The 15,103-nt window shown below is 59.8% G+C and overlaps 1 protein-coding gene across 2 annotated transcripts in view; it reads right to left on the reverse strand.

The window, feature by feature from the left end:
- The window catches only part of PIK3R3 (phosphoinositide-3-kinase regulatory subunit 3), a 78,764-nt gene extending 70,707 nt beyond the window's left edge, over positions 1-8,057 (reverse strand). Inside the window, exons 1-3 of one of the 2 annotated variants that reach the window (XM_068405898.1) lie at positions 7,742-8,057; positions 3,331-3,426; positions 3,005-3,082 (exon numbers count right to left, since the gene is read on the reverse strand). In XM_068405898.1, the coding sequence (XP_068261999.1) occupies positions 3,005-3,082; positions 3,331-3,426; positions 7,742-8,057 (490 nt within the window). Of the gene's footprint in view, positions 1-3,004; positions 3,083-3,330; positions 3,427-7,718 lie in introns of both variants that reach the window. The other variant, XM_068405897.1, reaches the window with a different exon arrangement.
- Between the last annotated feature and the right edge of the window lie 7,046 nt (positions 8,058-15,103).

Consider the following 15,103-nt stretch of genomic DNA (forward strand, 5'->3'; position numbering starts at 1 on the left):
TCTATGCTTCACCCACCGGCCCCGGTGGTGTCTGAGCCAGGTGGCAGCAGAGGCACTCGGTTCACTGACCCCCCTTTATTGATGAGCTCTGTCTTTTCTTTCTCTTTTTTTTTTCCCCCCTCCTATAAATATTTTTTCTTGCATCATCCAACGTGGAAATACCAAGTTTGGTGCAGAGGCTCTAGCCAGTGGTCAGATGCCACCATCCTACAGGGTGTCACCAGTGCTGGGGCAGGGGAGAAGGACATGACCAGTGCTGGGGCAGGGGAAAGGGACAGCCCCAGCCCAGGCTGTACAGCCATGTGGAGCCACGCTGCATCCAAGCTCGCTGTGCCTAATGCTGCCACGGCCCCATGAAGGTGGGAAACCTGGGAACGCTTTATCCTAAATGCTGGGCGATGTTTGGCTCGGTGGCTGCCCCTCAGGCTAGGTCCCTGTGCTGCCCGGCCCCAGAGACACGATGCCCACAGGCTCCCTGGAACAACCAGGACTTCTCTGACCCACACAGCTCCTTGTCCTTCTTGTCCCCACCGAAAGTTCAGATGCTCTTTCAGTGTAGAAGACACCCTGTTTTCTTTGACACATTAAGATCTGGGGGTTAGAAAACCAACACCTGAACTTTTCCAGCCCATGCTCCTTTTTTCTTGCTCTCTAGCAGTTTTCCTGCCACCGCTGCCAAACACCAGTGTGATTTGGGTATTCACAGGAAAGCCAAAACCCCCAGTGGGAACCTGGTTTTCCCCCAGCCAAGACAGGGTTCGGTTCCATCCACCACCAGCCCTGGCTCTGATTTCTCCCCATTCCCCAAGATGGAGCTTGACTTTTGCGAGCAGTCTGCTAGCAGAGATGGGGTGCTGGAGGGCGAGGAGCACGAGAGGAAGAGGAACGTGACCCTCACCTCTGCCATCTCACGCACGGGGCATGAAAACTCGTGTTTTTTTGTGAGGGATGTTTTACCCCACCAAATGCAATGAAAGGGCCTGTATGGGGGCCAAAGCAGAGGTGCTCTCCTGCCCTTCCCAGCCCGGTTTGGGCTCCAGCAGGGTCCTGGGGAAGCACTGCTGGATCTCTGGTCCGCAGGAGGCTGCAGGGGGGAGTGGGCTGCCAAGCCTGGGCTCTGCCGGGATGCTTGGCCCTGGCAGGAACATCATCCCCATCCTGTTTGCACAGCATCCCTCTGGCAGGGCTGAGCACCAGGCCCTTCAGCTGAGAGTTAGCAAACGCGTGACATGTCCTACCCTCTTCAGCCAGCTCCGGGGTGCTCCAGCTTTGCACAGCTCAGTGCTGCCGAGCACACAGGGCAGCCCCCTGAGTTGCCAAATAAAAGAGCTTATTTAGGTCCTAGAGGAGATCGGGGGGCTTAGGAGCACCAAGTCACTCGGGGCTGTTGGGGATTTTTCAGGGCTTTCAAACGGTTTGAAAACCATGATGGCATTTCCCTGCCCGGTGCTGGGTCCTGTGGTGGGAGATGAAAACCCAGACGGACCCAGCAGCTGCTCAGAGCTCCAGCTCAGGCTGCGGCAAAGCCAGGGGATTTTGTCCCTGGGCTGGAGGACTCTCCCGAGGCTGGGCAGAATTTTGGTAGTGACCGGAGTGGTGCTGCCGGGGAGCCCTGTGCCAGCTGGGGATGCTGCACCGGCTGCGCGGGGAAGATGGAGGACACATAACTCCTGCGTGCTCGAAAAGCAAAGCATCCTTCTCATGCTGTTGTCACTGTTCCTGCCCAGCCTGGCCATCAATGCCCAGGGCAGCGGAGGCAGTGGGGGCTGATCTTCACCTCCTCCGGAGATCAGCTGGGACATCTGGGCTGGGGACAAGGAGGTGCGAAAGGGCACCCCACTGCTCCTGACCTCCCCAGGCTGCGGCGGGGGGCTGCTGCAAGGGGAGGAGAGCGGCGTGGGGGGGTGCACCGCGCCCCCCACCATTCCCGGGGGAGCGGAGCGGGGTCGGGGGGGGTGCACCGTGCCCCCCACCATCCCCGGGGGAGCAGAGCAGGGTCGGGGGGGTGCACCGTGCCCCCCACCATCCCTGGGGGAGCGGAGCGAGGTCGGGGGGGTGCACCGTGCCCCCCACCATCCCCGGGGGAGCGGGGCCCCCCTGCGGCAGCGGGGCCGGGGCAGCCCTGCGCCCCCCCAGCACCTCCCCTCCTGCATCCCCGCCCTCTCCGCAGTCCCGTCCCCCGCCCGGCGCGGACTCGGCTCCCGGTGTTGCGGGAAAGCGATGAGGTCATGGTGCTTAATATAGCGATTCCATCACAGCCCTTCTCCCCAGCAACACGGCCGGCTGCCACCGCCCCCCCTTCCCCGCCGCCCCGGGCCGTGCCGTGGGCCCCGGCCGGCAGCTCCCGGGTGCCGGGCCCGAGGGCTGGCGTGGGGGGGACGCGGTGCCGGACCCGGGCCGGACCGTGCCTGGTGCCACAGTGCCGCCCTCTGGGCACGGCGGCCGGGAGGAGGGAGATGCTCGATGGAGCCCCCCCGCCGCCTCCCAGATTTGAGCGGATCCATCACGGCCCCAACGCCCCCGTGCCAACCCAGCCGTGAATTTAGGAGCAGGGGTGGGAAGATGGTTCTTCCCTCCTCCCCACCCTGCTCATGCCTCCCTGGTGCTGCAAAACACTTCCCATTCTCCTAAAAAATGAGCTTTTTCCTTCCCCTTTTCTTTTTCCTTCCCCTCTTCTTTTTCCCTATGGCACCCACAAGAGGCTTCCTCCCTGCCCTGCTTCTCAAACAGAAACCCTAGAGGTTCGCAAAACAGAGCTTCTAGTGAAGCGCCCCAGCCCCGCACCTGCATCCCTCTTGGCAGCATCACACCAGGGTATTGGGGGAGTGGAGGGGGGCTCGCATGCAGGCAGGGCTTTACGGGAGCTGTAATTAGGGCCATAACGAAGTTGGAGCCAGCACCCCATCCCTGCTATACCCGGGTAGTGCGGCTCACCTGGCAGCATCACCCCAGCAGCCCCCTGCCCTCCTGGGGACACGGGGAGGGACGTGGCTCTGGGACTCACCTGCCAGGAGAGCCTGCTTCAGCTCAGCATCCCCCAGCACACCGGGGCCGGATCTGTAGAGCACCTCGCTGTCGAGACCTGGGGAGCAGCCAGGAGAGAGGGGTCAGTCCCAAGCCCCACATCCTCCCCTCCGACGCAATGGAAGCAGGCAGGGACTGAGACCACCAAGGTCCCTTGCCCTGCCCATACTGCGTGGGTATCGAGGTGTGTGGGGAGAGGTTTGGCTCTAGTGATGCCCTCGGGGCATCTCCAAACACCAGCAGAGTTGGTAGTCACACGCATGCACCCATGTACACCGTGTGGACAGATGACACGGTTGCCCGTACCTTGTTTTTCCAGCGCCTCGATGAGCCTGGCCACGGTCAGCAGCGCCTGCTCGGGGAGCGTGGGGTGCTCAGTGAGCTCTGCCTGCTCAGGGAGCCCTGTGATGGAAAGATGGGGAGAAAGGGCTTGGAAATGCCTGCCTGCAGGAATTCCAGCCTCCTTCCTCTGCTGCCCCAGGACAGGATCAAGCTGCTGCTTTGGCACACCCACAACCAACACTTCAGCTCACACGTATCCAATTTTGGAGAACTTCTCCCTTATTTTATCCTCTTTTTGCAGTAAGAGTCACTGCTGGGGGCTCAGCCGCTTGCTGAGATGCAAAGACCTGCTCGGGCACGTGCTCCGCCCACGGGGAGCATCCTGCCCTGAGCGTGGGGACCCTTTGGGCCCAAACCCCTCCCGTGGCACTGAGGACTGCCCCCTCGCATCACCCACAGCCCTTGGTGGCACCAGGCAGGAGCTGGGCAGCCAGATCCATAGCCAGCACAGACATGGCTCCCTGCAGCTTTCACCCACTTGGATTCTCTGGTGTCTACAGCAGGGTTGAGCACAAGCCCAGAGAGGGCTCAGCCACCTCCTTGCCTGGAACAGACCTCCCCCAGCCCTTGAGGAGCCCTTCAGCCAAACATGGGCCAGGCTTCCCACGGCACAAATCCCCAGGTACTTCTGTTTCCTGGGTTTTATACCAAGGACACCTCACCCCAGACCCTGCCAGAGAGGAGCAAACCCCCTGGCAGGCATGAGAGCAGCTCTCCTTACCCCAGGGCACGCTGTACCCATCCATCCCTTCTTATCACCCCAGCCAATAAACCCTTCCTGTGTGGGTTATACCCAATGGAGACCCTGGCAGTGCAGTGCTGGGATTTACCCCCCCACTCTCTCGTTAGTGGCCTTGAACCCCCCCAGAAAGCGGCAGGCAGGGGACTGGCAGGAGCTGCCACTGACTACAGCACATCAGAACCATGCGCGACCGCCTGGTTATGGCCGGCGTCTGGAAAGGCTGATGAGCCAAGAGCTCTTTGCCCATTTTATGTGATGATTTGATCTGTTCTGTTGGAAATACATTTTAAAAATCATAGCAAATTAAATAAAGCCTGAGTGTGACTTTTCCCCACAGCGAGGTGCGCTCCAGCGCGTCCAACTCCCTTGTTAGGTTCATTCTGGTTTTGGTTCTTGCTGCCTGGCAGAGGGCAGGGAGCTCATGCGTGAAGCCAAGAAACCCACAATTTTAAGGAATGAAAAATAAAAAAAAAAACACAAACCAAAAAAGAGACTTTGGGCAGTACCACACTGCCTTGGACCCTTTGCAAAAACACAACCTGGGCGCAATGCGTGGATCCAGGCTCTGATCTTTGCTGTGGTGATGCCCTGGTGCTCCCTGGAGAACAGGGAGGGATGCAAACCTCCTGCTCACGGGTGGCTGATCGGGTCCCCAGGCACAGCTGGGACCCCCAAGGCCAGCAAGGGCATCCCCTCTGCCGCCTGATGGGGATGTGCATGTGCCTTGGGTGGGAACAGGGAAGATTTCAGGGTTTAAAACAAAGCACATGGGTGGGAGCCCATGGAAAAACATCCCCACCACACGGGTGGTTTTTTATTTAGGGGAAACTGGGCTTTGGCCTCCAAGCTGATGGCTTAGGGAAAAGGTGGTGACTGCAAAAAATAACCATCTGTTTCTCCTTGCTGGAAACAGCAGGAATGGCCCCAAGCTCAGCTTGGAGCTTCAGCCCATCCTGTCCCACCCCCACCCGGGCTGCCAGGCTGGACCCCAGCATCTGCTCCGACCCTGGGTGGAGTGGAGGTGGTACCTCAGAGCAGTGATGACACCTGGGACAACCAGGCAGGGGCAAAATAGCTGCTGAGCTCCTGGGAAGTTCCCTGGGACTCGGAACCGCTGCAGAGCCATTTTTAGGATGTTATTTAATTAAAAAAAGACCATTCCTCCCTGCAGAGGCCAGCCCTGGCTGCGGGGCACAGCTGGGAAGTGCAATGTCTCTCCCATTCAGGGCTCCCCCATACCTTTACCCAGCTCAGGGTCCCTGGGACTTGGTGGGCACCAAGGGCACGCAGGGCGGTACGCTGCTGTCGCAGAAAAATAAATTTTTGGGCCAGCTGAAAAAAAAATGTCCCTTAAAACCTCCATCTGGGAATGGAAACAGTATGGGAAGAATTTTCCAAACAAAAAAAAAAACCCAAAACCTTCTCTTCCAAGAGGCTGTTGGAGATTTTTACTCTAAGGGAAATCCCACCAGCCAGGAAGTTTGGGTTTAAACTGCCATAAAATGGTACACACCGCCCTGCTGCTGCAGAAAGACATGGTCATGGGCCACGAATGTCCCCTGCCAAGGCGTCCACACACCCTGGCATTGCCCCGGGAAAGGCACCCCATGGAGGGGCACCCCACAGCACTGGGGAGGCGGCACCCAACTTCCCCCCGACAGTGGGGCTGGACACAAGGCAATGGCCAGAGCATGTCCTGCAGCTGGCAACACCCTCCCCAACCTATATGGGTTTTCCCTATTAAAAAAAAAATCTCAATTTTACATTTTTTTACATTTTAAGTTGTTACCCTCTTGCCCAAGCACACGCAGGGCTGGGGCTCCAGCACCGAGACCCTCCACATGGCTTCCCAGCCAGGCTGCGCTTGCTGCTGGGGATGTGCCTCGATCCATGGGGCATCACCATGTCCCCAGCATTGGCGGGCAGGCGTCCCTGGGCACATCTCCCAGCCCCTCGGAGATGAGCCCATGCCACCCCCTGCACGGGGCAGGCACAAGGCAATGGTGATGGGCAGCAAGGGCAGAAGCAAGAAGGTGGCTTCACGCTTCTCCCTGGTGAACATGGCTGGAGAGCCCTCAGGTCTGCTCTTGTCTGACCCAATCTGTCCACACTACAGCACCGAGTTTGCTAGGGCTCTGCCTGCCAAACTGCCAGGGGTGGAAGGCTCCTCATGTACTGGTGAGCTTGACTGGGGAGGGGGCTCCAGACCCTCGTCTGGCAGGGTAAGCACCCCAAAAATTGGCCTCCTCCCTCTGCAAAGGCAGCACATAGCTGCTCACTGATCCTCGCCAGTGCTGCTGGGACTGCGGCTGCCTTGGCGCACTCAGAGCATCCGTCGGGGAGGAGCACCCATGTTTCGGTGAGGGGAGGCAGAGGGGGGTCCCTTCTCCTGCTGTTGGGGAGGCTGAGCATCACGATCCGCACGGCAACCCCACAGGCAGTGGTGGATGGTGCCACGGACAGGAGGTGCCCCACACCAGCTGAGTCCTGCCATGCTCAGCCCAGGGGCCAGGTGGTCCCCAGGCTCTTAAATCATGGTGGCAGGGGGGCCTTGAACTACATTTTGGAGGGGGATGGACTCCTCATCGGTGGGTGCCCCTCTAAACCCGGGACCAAGGTACCTCCGATGCCTAGCCAGCCCAGGAAGGACATAGCCTCTCTGGGTACCACATCTGTGCCCTGGTGCCCAAGGCGCTGGGCCAGCAGCTGGGCAGGTTTTGGGCAGCCACGGCTAAAGGCAGTGCCATGCTCCCAGCCGCTTCTCCTCCATCACATCCCAGAGAAGGAGAGCACCAGGGCTTTGGCTGGGGTCATTGGGTTGTGCCTGGCTGGAAGAGGGTTTCTTACTTGGATTTTTTTTTTTTTTTAGCTTGGGGTACATTATGCCGCTGCTGCGAAATTGCTCCCAGCCCCAACACACTTGGCCATGGTAAGTGGTGAGGGCAGAGCCGGCTGCACAAGCTTGGCAGGTCCCAGCAGAGAAATGGCTGGAGGCCCCCATGCCAGGAAGGGCCCTGACGAATCTCCCCCCCAGCACTGTGCTGCAGCCCCCAGGGATGGAGGAGCCCCCCAGGGACTAACCCCACCGCCTGCCAATATTGTCCCCTGTCCCAGCTTGCGCAAAGTGACAGTGAGGCCGGGAGCTGGCTGGGGGCCAGTGCTCACCTGGGCACCCAGAGCAGCCGGAATCAGGTGCTGCAGTGATGGGGAGAGCAGCAGTTAGAAAAAAAGGTCCCCAGGGACCCCCATAGGGCTTTCTGCTCCTCCTGGGGGGGGCAAAGGGCTCCTGCATCTTCTCCTGTGCTCCCACAGACACGGACCCCCTTGGACACCCCATGGAGGCACAGCAGCCAGCCTGGGATGCTGGCAGGAGCAATCCCTGCAGCGTGTTTGCCTGGGGAGGGGGAGCGATACCCTGGGCACCCCCGGCCCCTCCTGCGGCTGCCTCTGTGCACCAGGGCAGATAATTCCCAGGGCAGCTCCTCCTCCTGGGGCTGGATCCCCATCCCAAAGATGAATGCCCACCAATCCACCCCAAAATGCAAGCATCCACCTGGGCTCCACGCCACCCTCTCTGTCTTGCAGGGGACACCCACCCATAGGCTCCCACCTTCCCACTCCCCCAGCACTCACCCCAGGGTGTGGGGGTCCCGGTGGGTGGTGGGGGCAAGGGCCGTGGCCTGGCCTTGGCGGCGGTGGTGACGATGTGCACGGGGCCCAGGTACTCCACGTAGGTGCCAGGGAAGTTGCCACGCTCCTTGGTGCGCTCGTTGATGCCGTGGAGCCAACCCTGGGGGCTGCGCTCATCCCCGTCCTTGTAGTCGGGGCTGCTGAGCAGCCTGGCCCTGCTGACCGTCAGCACATCCCCGGGGCACAGTGCCAGGTCCTCCTCCCGGTCCTTCTGGTACTCGTAGAGAGCCCGGTACTGCAGCCCGTCCGAGGAGGCCATGGCGATGGCGTGGGTCACACTGCCCCAATCCAGACGGGCATCGGGGGCCTGGGGTGCCCGTGTGGGGCAGGTATGGCCGGGCTGGGGTGATGCAGTGGGATGGGAGCGCTCCCTTCCCTGCGCACGCAGAATAAAGTCTCAGTGTCGGAAAATCTCCACGTTGGAGAGCGGTTCCTGATCCCTCCAGCCCCAAAATCGCTGCAGAGCCACGTTGGTACCCAGGGCTTGGCAGGGTTGGCTCAGGTGTGGGCAGGGAGGCTTTTCATCGCTGGGGCAAACAGCAGGGAGCAAACGAGGGTAATTGGGGTGCTGGGTACCAACGTGCCATCCTCTTCTCAGCCTGGTTTCATCCGCATGGTGCTGGGGACATCCCTCCCTCTGCTGAGGAGAAAGGCAGCACATTAGTGACCAAACCACTGCCTGGATCTCAACCCCAGCCCCATCGCCCCGTCCCCCATCCCAGCCTCCCGACACCGGGGAGAGCCCAGCAGCTCGCTCAGCTCCCGCTTCCCAGGGACCTCCCACCAGCAGCGCTCGACCGCTGCACACAAGGAAAGTACCGGCAAGAGTCTGGAAAGTAGGGCAGGAGCTCACGCCACAGGCTTTGAGAGCAGACATATGTGCCGAGAAACCTCCTGCCACACGCAGCTCCCCTCCGGCAGCGCTGCACGGAGCTGGGGGATGAAGACGTAGGATTTTTGGGTTGTGTTTTTTTTTTTTTTTCTTTCTTTGGTGCATTTTAAAATATTCCTGAGACACACATCTTCCCCAGGGGGGGAAAGACTGTGCTGCTGCCAACCCCCCCCAGCTTCTCGCAGGACCCCACGGAGGAGGGATGGATGGAGAGGGATGGATGGATGATGAGCAGCAGCCGTGGGGCCATTCATCTGTGCATCTGTCCATCCATCCACCCGCCTCCCAGAGCCCTCTCGCTGCCTCTTCCCCCCCTCTCCAAACCTTACCGGGCACGGTGGCTTCACCGGTGGGAGCAGAGAACAGGAGCGGAGCTGGTCCAGCCCCACCGAGCCGCGCTCGGCGGTGATGTCAGCGTCCCTCCTCCTCCTCGGCTACCGGGGAGGAGGGTAACTGTAGGAGTAAGTGGATGATTTCATCCCCAGATGCAGCATCTCTGCTCCCAAATTACCTCCTCTGTGCGATGAAGACCCACAGATGGGGGACATCTCCATCCATCCTTAGGGATGCTAAAGGACACCTCCCCATACCAGCCAGCTCAACCTACCCCAGCACCCAGCCCACCCACAGGCAGCCTCAGCCTTTAGCCAGGTTCAAAAAAACACGCAGAGGACAGGCAGGAGCTGTCATGGAGAATTCCAGCCCAGGGATGCTCTGGTTCTTCACTCTCCGCCTGAGCATTTGCCAAGAAATGTTCTCCAGATCCAGGGTAAGGGCTGGGCACCCCTAAAACAGCACAGGGCGGTGCTGCAAGAGCTCCTGCATGCAGTGAGACCCTTAAAATTAATGGCAAATATATACATAATGGTAAATATAACAGGTAAAATATAATGGGGCAGAGAACTTGGAGGGGGCTGGCAGGGCTCGTATGGAAAGGGCCAAGCTCAGCCACAGCAGGGACACGAGCATCACCAGCCCATGGCAACAGCAGCGTGGTTGCATGCAACAAGAGCATCAGTTCTCAGCTCACTTCCAGCCAGGGGACACCCATGCTGAAGGTGCCTCTGCCCTGAGGTGGTTTGTGTCTCCGTGAGACTCAGCATGGACGAGCTGTCCCAATATCTGATTGTTTGTGGGGCTCAGTGAGGTCGATGTGATGCTCTCAGAGGTGCAGAGGCTTGTGTTTTTTTTTTTAAATCCTTGCTTCTCACACTGACTTCTCCAAACCAGCAGTTGCTCCCTGTCTTTGCTGCAGGTTGGGCATCCTAAAAATAGATGGTACCTAAAATGTGAGCTCTGGAAAATTCATGCTAGGTGAATCCAGGCCAGAGCTGGAACAGCACAGGGATGGCACAAGGTCCAGGGGGCACCCCAGGTGCTGGGGAAAGGCTGAGAAAATTGGGGAAACCGAGGCACAGAGGCCAGCAGAGCAATGCAGGTGATGTATAGCCCTTCTCACCTGTAATTCCAGAAAACTCCCCCCCTCCTTTTCCCACAGTGCACAGCCTGGCTGTGCAGGGCAGCAGCATCCCAGGGAATTCCACTTCAGCTGCATTTCCCTGGGCAGGATACAGCCCTACAGCCCCTCTCCCCAGCCCTGGTCCAGCCCAGCTACTGGCCTTTGAGGACTAAAAGGGCTTTTTCTCTCCCACACCTTGCTCCTGCTGGCACCCTCACTGCTGTAAGGACAGAGCCGGTGTTGCTCTTGGCTACTGCCTGGCTGCAAACAGCCCGACACTGCCCTCCCCTTGCATTGTGCTTCCCTGTTTGGGGCTGCCCCAGTTGCGTCCCCTGTGCCCCCTTGTGGATGATGGGGGTTCACTGAGTGCCTAAAGCCCTGCTTGGTCTCCCCAGCCCATCCTATGGGGGCTGTCAAGCCGAACAGGGCCAGGCACAATGCCAGCGCTCTAGGGGCTGCCTGGGGAAAGTGAGGAGGTATTTTCCTCCTGGGAAAGGGTTAAAGCTGGGGAGGCTGGTGGGTACATCACCATCTGATATTATCACCCATCCTATCCTAGGATCAACCCTACATACAGGCCAGGAATTAACACAATCCCAGGGCTCTGGGGCAGTGGAACACCCTGGCATGACACCCACCATCTCCTCTTCCCAGGCTGCTGAGTGGGATCCCTCACACCCAGCAGTACACACCTTACCCTCCCAATGCACCTCAGGGTCCCCAAACCCCAAGGCCCCAATCTCCTGCTGGAGCCCACTCCTAGTGCCCCCTCTCCACAGGCTAAGCATCACCCCAGCCCTCCCCAGCATGGCCAGCTCCTGTTCCAGTGCCCCTTCCCATTGTTTGCCTCCCCAGAGCACCCCTTACCCACACCCCACCAGGGTCATTCCCAAAACTCCCCCACCCCAGGCTGCCCCTCACCCCCACATATCCCCCCTGCACCACTAACCCCCCACCTCGCTCCAGCCCAGAGGGGTTGGTGACATCCCCTGGAGTAGGCACATCCCCCAGTGTGGGCAGGCAGCTCCCATACAATGCCCTGTGGAGAAGTAAAAGATGCTTCAGGCCTTCGCTGCTATTTATTGAGCAAGCAGAGGAGCTGCCTGTGGGGTCCTGATTAGCTACAGATCCTTCCTCATTTCCCTAACGAGCAGTGCTCATTGCAAGGAAAGCTTTGCCTTTGACTTGACTGGCTGTTGCTCTTCTGCCAGCTGTGTGGGAGGAGGCTTCCTTGCACCTTGCACCCCATGTTCCCCTTCAAGTCCCCCTTTGCTCACTGTCTTTACAGCCCGGGATGGGCTATGGCAGGGAGAGGGACATGTCTCCTTGCTGGTGTCCCCATGCCCTGCTGCAAGCCCCTCTCCTCTCCTGGCTGGAGGAACAGCCCTTGGTGGGAGCATCTCCAGGGGATGCTCACCAGGTACCCACCTTGGCTGCCCACCCCATCCTTCCCAAAGCAGCAGGGGTGGATCTGCTGCTCCCCTCTTTGCTTCAGGGGCTGCCCAGCACCATCCTGTCCAGCCCCGAGATGTGCAGGCCACGCTCACCCCATGCTTCCCAGCAGCGGTCAGGGGAAGTCAGCCACAGGGCTGTGAATAAATAGAGCATAAATAGAGTTGTTAACGTGCCCGGCTGGAGTAAGTGAGGCTGCGAAACCGGACTGAGCCCTTCCCAGCTGGAGAAATCAGAGAGAAACGATGTTTGACTTCTGCTGACATTTCGGAGTCGGCTTTTTTGGTTTCATCTCTGTTCCCCCGCTTCGGAGGAGACCACGCTTTGCTTTCTCTTCTCTTTAGGAACAGGAAAACTCCCTCTCTGTTGGTTTTCTCCCAGGATGCCCAGGAGTGAGCTGTGGCCTCTGTGGGTTTGGTTTGGGAAGAGCCAAGTGCTTCTTCAAACAACCTCCCAGCGCGGTGCCCGTGGGCAGCTGGGAGCTGCTCACCCCTACAGCCCCGCTCTGCCACCCAGCTGGGCTGGGGTACCCCGAGCTGCCTGGCTGGGCTGGGGTACCCCGAACCTGGGGAGGGACATGCTGGAAAAAGCCCGAGGGACCTAAGGAAAGGCTCGGGGCATGGCCCGGGGCTCACTGCAGGGCTGAAGCTTCACAGCACAGTAAGCACCAGGAGCTGCCGGAGCTGGTGCCAGCAGAGAGGCTGCCGTGCCAGGGAGGGCATCCCGGCATGGCACCGGGGAATGTCGGCCCCTCGATTGCCACCTCCTCGGGCAGTGGGCACCAGCCCACCCCGGCACCAAGCCCCAAGCTGGGCCAGGTCCTGCACCCCAACCAGCAGTGGGAAAAGCTCCATCAGCTATGCGGCCCTGGCCATCCTCACCGGTGAGACGCCAGTGAAGGCTTTTCAGCGTGGCTCCTGCCTGCAGCAGCCTCCTGGGCATCAGCGCTCGGGTATGGGGTTGTCCTGACGTGACCCTGCAGCGCAGCCCTCATCATCCCCGAACCCTCCCAGCTCGGCTTGACAGCAGCTGGCGCCTCTGCATGGCTCTTGTTAATTAATTTGGGAGGGATTTACCGGCCTGGACACATGTGAGAAACAAGAAAACGTGATCTGGAGGGGCTCTGGCAGGCGGCCAGCGGCAGGGCAGGCACAGGGGGACGCGCTGTGGGGGGTAAATGCACAGGAAGCAGCTCAGCCTGATACATGGGAAGGGAGATGTCATCGAGCCCCTCTTTAATTGCATTATTAACACACAGCTAGAAACAGCATCATGATTAAAATCATCTCCATAAGGCGCAGTGCTGGATCCTTACCCGGAGGGACTCACACCGGGGGGATGCACCGCTGGGACACGCTCTCAGCCCCCGCTTATCGCCCCTGTATTCACACCCCCGGCTCTGCGTGGCGCAGATCACGGCACCACTCGGGGCAGCTCCTGTTTTTTGGACTCAAGCGGTGGTTTCGCACATAGCCAAGGAAATGGGGAGGATTCCCCCGAAGCGGGAGCTGCAGCTGCGGGGCCATCGGTGTGGTCTCACTGCCCGGTCCCTCCCAGGGCGGGGGAATCGGTGATTTCCCCAGTTCTCTGGCCAAAATGCTTTGAGTCCTTTCGAAGCTGAGAACTGAAATATTTCATTTGCAAGATGTCAAAGTCTTTTGGCTCCTGTAGATCTTTATTTCTTCCCACAGGAGGCGGGAAGTGATGAATTCAGCACAAATTTGGAACATTCAGTAACTCCCACCTGCAAATCCGAAGCCAGGTTCATCTCTGGCACATTGCTGTGGGCCCATCCATTCACCACTCTCCACGCCGGACAGACAGCTGGACACGTGTTGCCAGCCCAAAACATGCACGTGAAAGCCCTTTGCAAGGTGCTTACCTGGCTGGGGCTACCCCAAAATCCCGTCAAGCCCAGGCTGGCCTGGTCTCTAGTCTCTGCTGCTGGCCCTGCTTGGGGCTTGTTACCTGATGGTAGGGAAACTGGGGCACGGGGGGGACGTCCCCTATGCCCAGCTGAGTCCCTGTGGATGGCATTGAGCCAAGCGAGCCCGGCTCAGCACCCATCTGTCCTCCATGCTGGCAGATTGCTCAGGCTCGTTAGCATTTGCTAATTCACGCAGGGGGCTGAGCGGGCTCCAGCAAGCCCTGCTGGCGGGAGGGCTGCCGGGGTGCCCCGTGCCCTACGGGGTGCGAGATGCTGGTTTATGTTCCCCCCACCGTCTCCCAAGCAGATGCTTTGTCAGCGTCGCCGGCTCATTTGCCTGTAGAGAGGAACGGATGGCTGCTCCGAAATGCCTCCCCGGAGCACCCAGCAGCTGCCTGCGCTGCCTCGCTGGAGCCCTGCGAAGAGGGTCCCGACTAGGGGAGGGAAGGAAGGGGTGAGCCCGGCCATTAACCAGAGGGTGCTGAGGCCCAGGACCATCAGCAGGGTGGAAATTCAGCACTTGAACGTTCAAAATGCAAACGCCAGCTGGAAGAGGCATGAGGGTGGGAGCAGAGCTCGCAGCTTTTCCTTGAGGAAAAGCCCTGGGAGGGGTGCTCGGTGCAGGCACCATGGCCGGATCCTGACACCAGCCATGTGCCTGGCTCCTGCGCGCCCTCGGGCACAGGCAAACAGCTGGGCTGGGGACAGGGGACCTTGGGGGTGACCGCGTATGGCCACTTTCCTGCTCCCAGCCTCCCAGGGCCTGGTTGCTGGAGAGGAGCCGTGGTACCCACACGCTGGTGAGAGGCACGCTCTGGGGAAGGGGATGCTCGGGGTCTAGTCGGGTTACGTGCGGGGATGGGGACAGGAGGGAGGTGGCAGAGCCCTGCTGGGCAGGAGGGACATGGGAATGTCACCAGGCTTGTCCTGCTGTGGTCAGGCCAAGCCTTCCTGGAGAGCCAGAAAATCCAGCCCTGGCTTCCTAATGGGGCTTGGCCGGGCGACACCAGGGAGCGGCCAAACCCCAGGCTGCGGCGCCAGGCGCTGGGGGGACAAGTGGAGCAGCCCGTAGCTTGTCCTTTGGTTTTCCCCGTAGCTGGGAATGACTGGGAATGAGCATGAGTATGTACATATTTGCCAAAGATTATTTTGGGGGTGGTGGGATTGCGTGCAGTGAATAGGGTCAGGGTGGGATGGGGCAACTTTTGGGAGAGGGTCAATATGATGGGGGTCTTCGTTCGCATTTAGGTGGCAGCGGTCCCCCTTCGGGAGAGGGATGAAGGCTCAGCCCCTCACTCTGAGCGGCTTCTTGGCACCAGTGGATGGGCGGCTGCTGCAGGCAGCGAGGGGAAAGGGTTAAAGCTCCCGGCTCCAGCACTGGTTGCGTTAATACCCGGGGTGCCTGGGAGGGTTGAAGGCTTCCCCCAAACACCACTGGGCTTTGGCTGGTGCCCAACGGGGCTGACTGCATCCTCCTGAAAAGTATCATTGGGGCCAGGCAGGGAATTTGCTGTGGGGTTTCGGGGGAGCTGGGTGCGGGGCAGAGCACCCAGAGCCTGTGTCACCCAGAGCCTG

The sequence above is a fragment of the Nyctibius grandis genome, chromosome 8 (genome assembly GCF_013368605.1).
Source record: "Nyctibius grandis isolate bNycGra1 chromosome 8, bNycGra1.pri, whole genome shotgun sequence".
NCBI classification, from domain to species: Eukaryota; Metazoa; Chordata; class Aves; order Nyctibiiformes; family Nyctibiidae; genus Nyctibius; species Nyctibius grandis.